General features: G+C 31.4%; 2 protein-coding genes across 2 annotated transcripts; one reads left to right on the top strand and one right to left on the bottom strand.

Moving 5' to 3' along the window:
* The first annotated feature begins 1,950 nt into the window (after window positions 1–1,950).
* LOC107491328 (uncharacterized) lies at window positions 1,951–3,992 on the top strand. The gene is made up of 2 exons (XM_016112172.3): window positions 1,951–2,192; window positions 3,737–3,992. Exons 1-2 carry the CDS (start codon window positions 1,963–1,965, stop codon window positions 3,990–3,992), a joined length of 486 nt encoding a protein of 161 aa, XP_015967658.1. The 5' UTR covers window positions 1,951–1,962.
* A 1,944-nt stretch (window positions 3,993–5,936) lies between these two features.
* LOC107491327 (protein arginine N-methyltransferase PRMT10) lies at window positions 5,937–11,638 on the bottom strand. The gene is made up of 8 exons (XM_016112171.3): window positions 11,352–11,638; window positions 10,966–11,158; window positions 10,750–10,855; window positions 10,054–10,243; window positions 9,523–9,705; window positions 9,357–9,440; window positions 8,141–8,360; window positions 5,937–6,358 (listed from the first exon to the last, which is right to left on the bottom strand). Exons 1-7 carry the CDS (start codon window positions 11,535–11,537, stop codon window positions 8,184–8,186), a joined length of 1,119 nt encoding a protein of 372 aa, XP_015967657.1. The 5' UTR covers window positions 11,538–11,638; the 3' UTR covers window positions 5,937–6,358; window positions 8,141–8,183.
* Window positions 11,639–12,242: the final 604 nt, after the last annotated feature.

The raw sequence follows: 12,242 nt of genomic DNA, 5'->3' as shown, positions 1-12,242 counted from the left end.
TTTTGTGCTACTGTCATAAAAGCACATGTCTTACCAAAAGAAATGTGGGCACCTTCCCATAGAAAGTTTGCGGCGGCTAATAGCGAAGTGTTCACCATCAATCTAATTTCCAAAAAACCTATTGGATTGGAAATATTTGCAGGCCAAACCACTTGCCTCAGAGTATTAGGAAGTTATCTCCCGGATAAGGATGTCCTATTTGGATTTGATGTTTTTTTTCGAACCCATAGGTTACATATTAAACCCACCGGCCTAAGTTACAAAGGCAGTTCTTGCCTTACACAGGAATACAAAGCACCCTTGAAATTCAGGAAGCTCCAAATGAATACAAGGTCCAGCAACAACTCCTTGAAGCCTGTTGTGACAGTCATGATCAATTCAACCATCCGACACCTTTGTGAATAAATCTTGTTTATTTTGTTTTTGAGTTTTATCTTTCAATATTACAATTTTTTTGTGGTATTTTCTCTCATTTATTGTATTTTTTTGTGATTAATTTGAGTATGTTAATACAGATATATCAGATATAAAAAAGAATACACTAAAAATAGTTTTTTATCTATTAAATTACTTTAAGACTAAAAAAGATTTTAAATTTAAGGAGAAAAAAATTGAATATTTCAAATTGTTGCAGTACTTTGCATGTAGCTTTAGAAACCATAAAGATTCAATTTTGTCTTTTTATTTCTGCATGTAAAAATTTTTCATAATAGAATATTAGACCTACTTTCTGCTTAGAGTTCAACATAAAATATTTCTAATCTTATTCTTTATATTTTGATCTAAATAATCTGCAGTAGTCTTTTATAGATAGAAAATACATCTGTTAGACTTTCACTTTACAAAGTATATTAAACATTAGCTGTTTTTCATAGCCTTTAAAGATTCATTCTTTGCTAGAGTTAGACTGAGACATACCACATTGTCATATAAAATATTGGGAGTTTCTTCCTAAAAGATAATAAGATGTTTGAACATATTAAATTATTAATCCATTAGGTTTTATAGGATCATTCATGACTTGCTCCATCAAGTAGTTATTATAGTCAACTTTGTGGTCTTCCTATAACATTTTTACGTGGCTACATTAGGTACCTACCATAGCACTCATTAAATAGCTGTTTTTCTGGGTGACCCTCTCACTCATCTTTGGAGTAACTCTTTGCTTAATAAGTCCTTAGGCGTCAACTCATACTTTGCCACTTTCATGTGGGAGAGTTCTTAATTAGAGATTATGGGTGTTATGGAGCGTCATCCTCACTTTACTCTAATAATATCAAGTGAGTTGAATTGGATGGTATAATAAGGATATATGTTATGTGATTAGGTCACTAATTCTTTTAAACAAGTATCACATCTTCAAATTCTGTTTTGTGTATAGACCAATTCATTGATAAATAATAAATTATTCTTAAATAAAATTTCAATTTGTGATAGATTAATTCTTTGTCTGACGGATTGGGAGATAATGTTAAAAACATATAAGTTTTATGTATCTCTCTTGCGATTATATTGAGAGGAAAAATAAATAGAATTAAAAATAACAATAAATGTACTTTAAAAAAGATACTAATAATAATTTGAACCAAATACAAAAATCAACAATGATGAATAGATCAATGCGGAGAATCATAAACCACCACCATATCTGATGGCTATAACTTCATACATAATTAGCAATGCCACACACAAAACACAAACATTTCATTACCAAATATAACAAATTTTCTATTTGCGAGTCTAATACTCAACACTTGTGTGAACCCCATTTTATATTTGTGTATGAAGGCCAAATATAACATTTTTCACTATAAATACATGTCATTGTGTTTCCACCAAAGAAAATTTGTTATTCATTTGGTTGTAACCTTTTATCTATAAAAATACCTGGAAAGCAGCTTGTTTTATTTCTTTTAAATTAATTAATTTTTTTATTTTAAACATCAATAGTTGTATTGAGAAATGGCGAAGGTACCATTATTGATTTTGGTATTCTCATTGTCATTGAATTTTACATTGTTAGGTTTAGTTTTAGGACAGGATGATCCATGGAAGAGTGTATTAGACCAAGCAAGCAAGTCTGGTCTATCTCAAGACAAAGTTAATGACGCTCTTAGTGGTGTATCTGCAAATAAGGGTTCTTGGGATACATTAGGTGATGGAGATTTGGGGGATTGGGTTCAACAAATCAGGTAAAAAAAAAAAATCATTTTTTATGCACTAAATTTTTCAATATTTCACTCGTGTTTTAATGCTACATTGTTGCTTTCTCGTTGATATAATGGAAAAAAATGATTATTTTAAGGAAAAGTATATGTAACCAACTAATAATCTGCTAAGAATAGAACAATATAATTAATTATAATTAGTTTTATTAATTTATAATTTAATTTATTTTTTAAATTATTGTTGACCACGTTCAAAACATGAGAAAAGATACGCTAGTGTTAGGAGAGAATCACGCAACAGATGCTTTGATCATTTATTAATTGGTTCCATATAATTAATTATGTTTTATTAATGTGTAACACATGAAACATAGAAATCATATAATTAATTATGTTTTATTAAAGTCACCGATGCTTCTGATTTACTAGTTGACTGATTCTTGACTTATATAGAGTTGGTTCCTAGCATTGTTGTTATTTTAAATACAATATTAACGTCATCCATTTTGCATTGTTACATATAAGATATCATCATATATGTGAGTTTTGAGATAATTATTATAAGAGTTGATTACTTTATTACATTTGGTGATATCTGACACATGATCAGATAACTGTTACGTTAAACATTGTTACGTCTAATAAATGTAGTTGAAGTTGTTTTTCATATTTAATATGAGGAGTTAGTGTTAAGAATCATTAGGGAATTAGATTTTTTTATGTGTCTTTTAGTTTTAGTATAGTTATTTTAAGAATTGATGCTTTTACAGTGTTACTAATATCAGAAATATTATATAAAATTAGGTGATTTCATAGAATAATGTAACACTTAAATTAATGTTATTATTTTGAAGAGGATTTTGTATTCATTGTGAGATGAGAGTTGAGGAGACAAGAGATAGATGAAAATATTGAAACTGGGAGAGGGAGAGGGAGAGGAAGATTATAGTTCAACTTGTATGAATTAGTATCGGGAGAGTCCAAGACGAGTCTCTTTTCTCTTTCAACTTTTTTTTCCTTTTTAATTTAGTTACTCACTTCCAAATTCAGAAAAGAATATTAATTATTTCTCTCGTGTATAAATAATTATTTTGGTATTTGAAAAATTTTAATTTTGACAAAACAGATCTCCTACTATTTATTTTTGACAAAATAAATTTCTAAATATTAGATTCGTTTGACAAAATGATCTAATCATTAATCTATCACTTTTAATAATTAGATCATTTTGTGAAATCAATATAATATTTAAGGGGTTCATTTTGTCAAAAATAAATATTAGAATTTGTTTTTTCAAAATTAAAAAAACTTTTTGAATGCCAAAATATTATTTACTCTTTCCTTCGTATATGTTTTTCACTTGACACAATGTCATGTAAGGTAGTTCTAAAATAATAAGTAAAAATTAGACACTGTATTATACAGTGATACATGATTAAATGTCCAGGTAAAATATTTATCTAATAAAGTGCATAAAACTAAAATAATAAAAGGGAAGAAAGTGTTTAGAAAAAAAAGATTTACATATTCATTTACTTAATTAATTGTGGATGTTGTCACCAAAACAGTGATTTAGGAACTGGGATGGGAAGTACTTCAACAGCATCTCCACCTAGTGATTCTACAACATTAGATATTGATGACGATGTTGATGACACATTTAAAATTAAACCCTCAGCTTCAAATGCACCTCAAAAAGCACCAACAAGTGCACCTGTATCTGCAGGGAGAACATCACCAACAGCTGCACCAAAATTGTCACCAACAAAGGCACCTGAATGGGCACCATCGCAATCTCCCGGTGCATCACCTCCCACAGCTTAAAAAAGATGGTTAACTTAGATTAATTGTATCATATAAAATGAGTACAAATTAAGTAAATACTTTTTGTTAACATCATCATTTGAAATTAAAATAATTAACTAAGGTTTTAAACTAATAAATTATTTTACATTCAAGATGATGGTGGATAAATTATTTATTGACTCAGGATAGCAAGAATACACTTTAGTTAGAAAAATTATTACTTCTCCTAGAATGTTACTTCTCCATTATTTGGAAGGTGAAGAAGCAACATTATGTTACTCACATTTGCTCGTAACCAATGTATATTGGTGTACTAATATCATGCTGCATTGCTTTTATGATGGAATATGACAAAATTGAAAGGATAATACTATTTTATTATTAAGTTTATTTTTGTTCTTTGTAGAGTTAAAGTTAAAACCATCAATATTTTAATTATTCATTTGTGATTTTCTTTTCTAAAATCTGAATAAAACTTACTCAATCCGATCAAGTATGGATTAGATTTTCCAACCTTGTCCTTGAGCACACATTAAAATTTTATATAGGTTGAGCAAACTTTTTGAATTTGGTATGACAATTTGAGCTCATTCCTTGTTAAGAATATCTTTAAGAGAGGAATTTTAGATACAACACTGGCAAGTTTGAACACTCTAAAAGACGAGTGACGAAAGGCACCTAGAAGTTGTTTGTACAGAAGTACAAAAGGGAGAAATAGGATTCTGAGAAAAAATAGAAGCAAAAAACAAGAAAGAAAAGACGAGAAGATAGATTAAGCAAAAAGAAAAACCATAGAAAACAACGGAAATGAAGATATGCAGACACGAAGGATAGTACGAAGGTGATGAGTACAAAACAGGAGTAAAGTATTGTTTTAATCCTTATAATTAACGAAACTGATATACTATTAATAATATTTTTGTTAAAGCTAGATTTGCTCAACCCTCTTCTCCTACCTTCACCCTCTCAACAAGTCTAAATCTCATTCTCCTACTCCATTCTTTCTCTTTCTTTTATACTATTAATTCTCTAAGAGAGATTTGAGGAGGAAAAAGAAGGGAATAAGAAAATAGAATTTTGATTTGTTGAGAGGACAAAAGTAGGAGAAAATGATTGAACAAACGTGGTTTTAACAAAAATATTGTTAATAGTACATCAATTACGTTAAGTGTTAGAAAAAGATTTGACGGTAGAATAACATTGATGTCATTTTAAATGTTTTGAAATAAAAATAATACTATTAAAATGTTAGGAACTAAAATAAAATTCATCTCATAGAGACCAAAATAATACTTTACGCTACAAAATAGCTCCTTTAAATCATGCTTACCCGATTACCCCCCACGATGGAAACTTGGAAATTTAATTCGCCAAGGATGGAGTGGTAAAATGCCCCTACAAATGAGGGGCAAATGTGGAAAAAAACCATCTCAAGCACACTTGTCTATCCCACCCGTCAATCCTGGCTTGATGCAAAGGGCAGCAATGTGAAGGCTCCAGTAATCAAGAAAGGTTAAAGCAAAAGGGACAAATTCAGACAGGCTAGCGCGGAATACAAAGAGTCGTGCCCGAACATGGAGACACGACTTGATGTAGCATAATCTCTCGGGGGAAAAACAAGGTCGAGGAAAGGTACATCAAACTAGGATAGATATTTCCTAAGCATCCCCATATAAGGGGCACTGTTCCGAGCAATCAGGAGACAATGTGTCATGTAGCCTGCAGTCATAAAGCCAGAGAATCCTGCCAAAAAACAGATCTCTCATAGTGACCAGATTTCTCACATAAAGAGAACAAATCTCGCCATTTACGAGAATTAATGGTTAAGCCTCAACAATCATCCAGGTATATAACTGGGGAGCCCTGCCTAGACGCAATAGCCCCACTTGAGTTACGCCAGAGAATCCTAATTGATCCAAACATCCAAACAGATCTTGTATTCTCGCGCATAGTCTCGGCATCTCGCATTAAACAATATGTATTTGGCAACTCATGAAAAACGTTATAGAAAACTGCATAAAATTACCCAAAATATACAGCAATGCTCTGCAAGTATCTAATGTTACAGCATAATATTTTCAACTCCCCTAAACATACTTTTTTGAATGCAACATTTTAAACATTCAGCCTACATTACAAAAGCTTAAGGAAAATCTTGTTCTTGAAATGAAGCATCGAAACCAAAATCCTAAAACAACAACATAAAGCAAAAATGGACACAGGCTTCCCTTTAAACTGAACCAAAACCTTGTCGCGACTGGTAATTACGTAACAATAATTTGCTCGTAAGTCCACCAAGTGCCTAGAAGGCCCAAAATTGTTATAAATATGGCGTCAATTGCGTTGTTACAATTCTCCCTGATGATTTGATCACACAATCATTCCTATACAAATATCAAAGGTTAAAAGCAACGGAAAAAAAGAATGGGTGAAGTATTTTTTATCCCAAACGTTTGGGATTTTCTTCAAAAATATCCCTAACGTTTAACTTCAATTTTATCCATCAATTTGAGTAAAAAACTACCCTGGACGTTTTCAATTTGTCCTTTTAGATGAGAGTTAACGTCTAGAAGTAGTTTGACTCAAGTCAAAAACATTAGAGACAAAGCTGAATAAAATTAAATGTTAGAGTATTTTTGAAGAAAATCGCAAAAGTTGAGGACAAGTATACTTTACCCAAAAGAAAATATGAAAACTGCGTTATCTAAACTTATCAATTGGTTTAGGTTTAGTAAAGAATCATATATATATATACCCAAATCAGTTCCCTAAGAATTTTAATAGCGGACATTTTAGTTCCCAAGGAAAATTAATACATAAAAACATCTCCAAGATTTTACTCCGTCAGAAAAATCAGTCTCCAAATCATTTTTCGACAAAACAATTACCCAAATCAATCCCCAAGAATTTTAAAAGCGGACATTTTAGTCCCCAAGAAAAATTAATACACAGATCAATTCCCAACCGTTTTCCCCGTCAGACATAATAGTCCCCCGTCTAAAAAAAATAAAATAAAATTCTTATCATTATTATTATTATTAATTGCACAATAATAATGTACCATAATTTTCTGCATTTTTTGGACAAAAGCAATGATAAATTTATTTATTAGATTCTTATATATATATATATAGTCGCTCAATAATAATAATGTTCAATAAAATTATTAAAAATTATTCTACAAGAAATACAAAGTTGAAAATATTTGATATTTTTGTATTTAAAATAATCAAAAGATGTACTATTTTAAAAAGCATGTTTGTATTAAAAGAAAATATTTTAATTTGGATTTCAAAGCATCATTATTCATCTTGCTTGTTTCTAAAGAAAAGTGTATATTAATATACTAGTGTCATCATCCACATGCATAAAGCTAAGTTAATAATAATAAAGGTTGACATATAGTAAAAGTAAAATGGACGGAAGAGGACTGTTATATCTGACAGAGAAAAACGTTGGGAATTAATCTGTATTAATTTTTTCTTGGGACTAAAATGTCCGCTTTTAAAATCCTTGGGGACTGATTTGGGTAATTATTCTGCCGGAAAATAATCCGGGAATTGATTTGTCTGTCGGAGTAAAACCTTAAAAATTTATCTATGTATTAATTTTTTTTGGGGAATAAAATGTTCGCTTTTAAAATCCTTAGGTACTAGTTTGGGTAATTACTCTATATATTTAGTTATTATAACACACATTTAATAAATAAAATGATAGATTAAGAAGCACATTAATACACTGGTGTATATATAAATGAAGGGTATTTTAGGAGGGCAAAAAAACAATCCACCAAATTCATCATAATCCCCTTTATATATAACTAGTAGATTAATAGTTTCCACCCTTTTAATTTTTAAATGTCTAGTAACAAATGTAAAATTAATCAAAAGATTATCAGTACTTTATTCAAAGGGTATTTTTGGAAAAACAAAGCTATGTAACCCCCTCCCAATCCAATAAAAGATAATAGATTATGATTTGACAGTAACTGTTTAGCCATAAATAAAATAACATTTGAGGATCTATATTGTACCAGGAAAAACTTAACAGAGATGAACTTCTACCTTTACCAAATATGTACCTTTTTATATATCTATAATATCACAATTCTTTATAATTAAAAAAATAGCACAATTCATTGAAGCAACATGAGCTATGGAATCTACCTTCAATGATGCATGAAGTCTTCACAATCAGGAATACGAAATGTTATTCAATATAGTACTTATGTTTGGAAGGAGCAAGAAGCTTCCCAGAATGTTGTTGAATTTCACACCCAAGTTCAACCTCCATAAGACGATGGTTTTCCTTTGAGCGACTCATTAGGAAAGAAATGGTTAAATTATCACCTTCATTCACATGTGTGGGTGGATGCAACAGGAACACCTGATCAATAATTAAAATATGTGATGGCACATAACTTAACAGAGAACTGAATGAAACTCATGCCACATAGTAAATGAAGCAAACGAATTCAGACATACAAGACACCATCAAACAGCTATAAATATGAGCACAGTCAATTGAAACATTAGCAAAGACCCATCATTACAGTGATAGTATATAGAAAATGATAGTATATAGATAGTGTAAAGACCTATTTATCCCAGAATGTACGGAAGTTACTATGGTATATTTTAACAATAGAACAACCATTTTAAGGAACCTTAAAAATATGAAAAGTAGGCCCAAAGTTTTGTGATGGACTTGTGGATCTTGAGAGATAGAACCTAGTAAATCCCAGAAAAATTGGAAAAGCATTCATAGGTCCCTTAAAAGGTGCTACACTGGACATTTTCGTCCTTCCAATGCTGAAATTCTTTTGAGATTTGATACTTTTTCCCCCTCAAGTTAGGCGGCCTACATTAAACCCTTTGGGTGCAGTCATTCTCCAAATACTGCATTAATGTGAGATGCTTGTGCACTGAATTGCTCTTTTCCCCCTATAAGTCCATTACACTTTTTTCACGGATTTACTTGATATGTTGTTTTCCTCCAGGTGTAAGTCCACAAAATTCTCAAATGGAAAGGAGTAAACAACTAGAATTTCCCTACCATAATGAAATGGCATTGTTATTAATCATTGAACAACATGCATGCACCATCACTTCAAATCATCCAAACACCACCAATTAAATATATAAATTCAAGTCATTTTTTGTGTTTTTTTCCTTTTTATTTATTTTTTTCGAAAAAGGAGAATTTCATTAAGATGAAGAGAAGAATAATACAAGATAGAGGTTAAGGGATCCTCTATAAAAGAACAGAAAAATCAACCAAAAGAGTTGTCTATCACTTCTTTCCATTATGTCCCCAACTACTTTAAAGTTAGAAAACCAGATTGACCAAAATAATTCACCACCAAAATGATGCAGCACACACCTGTTGGCCCCAATGTGTACCACAATCTACACTAGGAGCTGTAGTTAACTCGATCTCCTGCTCTGCTGGATCCTCACCTCTTCCCTGTTGAAGAAAAGCATGGAATAGTTAGTGTTAGTATAGTTGATAGGTATTATGTCATTAACAGGAAAACAGAGTAACTTACCCGAAAATGTACATCAAACCACCCTCCAAACCCACACAACATGTTATCCATAGTTATTGACAACGAGAATTTTGACCTGACTTTTTCTATATCATTCACCGTGGCAGTTAAACAATCAATTTCTTTTATTATAGCAGCAGTTCCTATCACTTGATGTGGATGAAGATTGCTCCATAGTGATGTCTACAAAAATCACAGAAATGCAATTTAGAATTGGCAAAGACAAGATTAAATCAGTTTTGAATGCAAAAGAAAAGTCATTGCTAGTAAATAAATCTATTGGAGCTGTTTGGCCATAAAAAATAAAGCATTCATTGGACTTTTCCGTTGGATTTTATGAATATATATCAGTCAGCTCCAAAAGATTTTATCTAAATTCCACTTTAAGAAGGTTTTTGCTCATTGTAAACAGATACAAAGGTCAAATAAAAATTTAAATTATAGGATACGAAAGACTCCAAACAAAAATGACGATATTATTTTGACTGAAACTAACCATTATAATTAAGTTACGCGAAGTGCAGAACTTGCCTGTAGATAGTATTTCCTCTGCTCCTCAGAAAAGGGCTTTGTTAGAGTACTCATGTCAACACCATAGTAGGTCTTTGTTTCATCAACAAAATTGTGCCAATCATCCATAGCTGACTGGTAGTCACCCATTTTATGATCTCCTATCCCAGTCCTGATAGGTGCCATCCACATGCGAGCATGGCTAGGATACCTGACAAAAATAAAGGTCTCTTTTAATGATTCCAAAGGAAACACTTAAAAGCACCAAAATGGCCATTCACGGACAAGGAATTTATAGAAATCATAACTCATAAGTTACTGCTCAATATCAACTTCCATGTAAAATGTTCATCAGTTTGGTATTAAAAAAAACCTTAAGTTACTACACAGTTGATAATGTACTTAAAAAGGCATAGTAAATACAATATTGAATATTCTAAGCTAAGATAATGAATCAACTGAAGACCAGAGTACAAAAAGTAAAGAATCTGAGCCAACTCATTTTTTAGAACATTGTTCCCAGTTCGCACGGCACTATAGCGTGTTGACTAATAATTTTCAGACTTTTTTATTATGTTTAAAATTACAAAGCAATCAAGTAATGGACTGTGTAGCAGTAGGTGCACAACAATTGACAAGTCAGTAGCCATCAAATCATGAAAATGTATCAAAACAATCCTTTCTGCTGTAATTTCGATTGCCACAAGTGGTACTTACATAACTCCTGTTGGTTTGAGCCAGCGGTCACGAGCACATATAACTGAATCAAACATGGATTCGCGCAGGAGGAAGTAACCCATCCATTCAGAGATGATAACATCAACTGCAAGTTTCCCAATTTTACATTCAAGACCATTACAAATACTAAAAGGAGAAAACACAAAAAGTTTTGAAATTTCCACTATAAAAGCACAGATATCTACTAGCTCAAACCTTTCTCTGGCAGTGTAATTTCCTCCATTGAGCCCTCAATGACTTCAACTATATTCTGGAGATTATTTGCTCTAACAAGAGAACGCGCATGTTCAGACATCTTTGTAGCTTCCACTGCATATACCTTCCTTGCACCTGCTTGTGCTGACCATATAGCAAGAATGCCACTTCCAGTTCCCACATCCAAAACAGTCTTCTCCACATAAACCAAGCCAGCAGAAAATCACTCCCATGTATAACAATAATGGTGATACAAGAAAACACTCCAACCCAAGCATTTTAAGTTACAATAACAAATCAGAACATGTTAGAAAAAGCAAAGACAAAAATCACATCTTAAAACCTAATGCGTAATTTGTTTTTAATTATTTTCTAATTAGGGTTACCTTCCCATTAAAGTGATGCTTGTTCTCGAAGATGGCATTGAAGTAAGCGTCCATGCGAACCCGATCGGAGAGCATCTCCTTCTGGTGGTAGAGGAAAGCGTAGGTGCAGAAGTACTGCGCATAGTCAACGCCCTTGTCGACAGGATTTCCACGGCCACCAGCGGCGGCGTTCGCTGAGGTCCCCATGTTACGGTGACTCTCGCTCTGCACCCGTCAAGAACGCTGTTCAATTTTTAGGGCAGGCTTGGTTTAGCGGTAGGGTTCAGTTCAGTTACTTCGGTACTCTCTTTTTTTTTGGTGACTCTCTCTGCTTATATATAAACTAAGCTTTCGTTTTTATTTGTCATTTTATTTTCCAAACTTAGACTAAACCAACAATTTAGTTAGAGAAACATTAAAAAAAATAACACTTTTATATTTTATTTATATTATTAAATTTAAAATTTAATACTTAAAATTAAGTATTGGTCAAAAATAATATATTTTATTAATTATATTGTAGTGCTCATTTAATTACGCTAATCATGTTCTCAAGTTTAGCTTAATAAGATTTTATAGGAGAAATATTTAATTAAATTTTATTAGTGAAACTTATTATTTTTTATAGTATAAAATTTGAATTTAGATTCTTTAAAATGAAAATATTGATAAAATTATAAAGTAAAAGAATTAATCATCATGAATTTATAATTCTGATTACTTTATCATTTTAGCAACTCTCTCAATCTAAAGGAACTTGATTTACAAGATTTTATAAATGTTTGACCAATTTAGGTTGGTTGAGTGGTTAATATTAAAATTTTTTATTTTTTTAATTATAAGACCATTCATGTTAAATTATTAAAAAAGAGAGTTTAGAGCATAGAAACATATTTGAATTCATGAGTATAA

This window comes from Arachis duranensis, chromosome 5 (genome assembly GCF_000817695.3).
Source record: "Arachis duranensis cultivar V14167 chromosome 5, aradu.V14167.gnm2.J7QH, whole genome shotgun sequence".
Lineage (NCBI taxonomy): Eukaryota > Viridiplantae > Streptophyta > Magnoliopsida > Fabales > Fabaceae > Arachis > Arachis duranensis.
The sequence above is the reverse complement of the archived record's forward strand: the minus strand, read 5'-3'. Positions and strand labels throughout refer to the sequence as shown.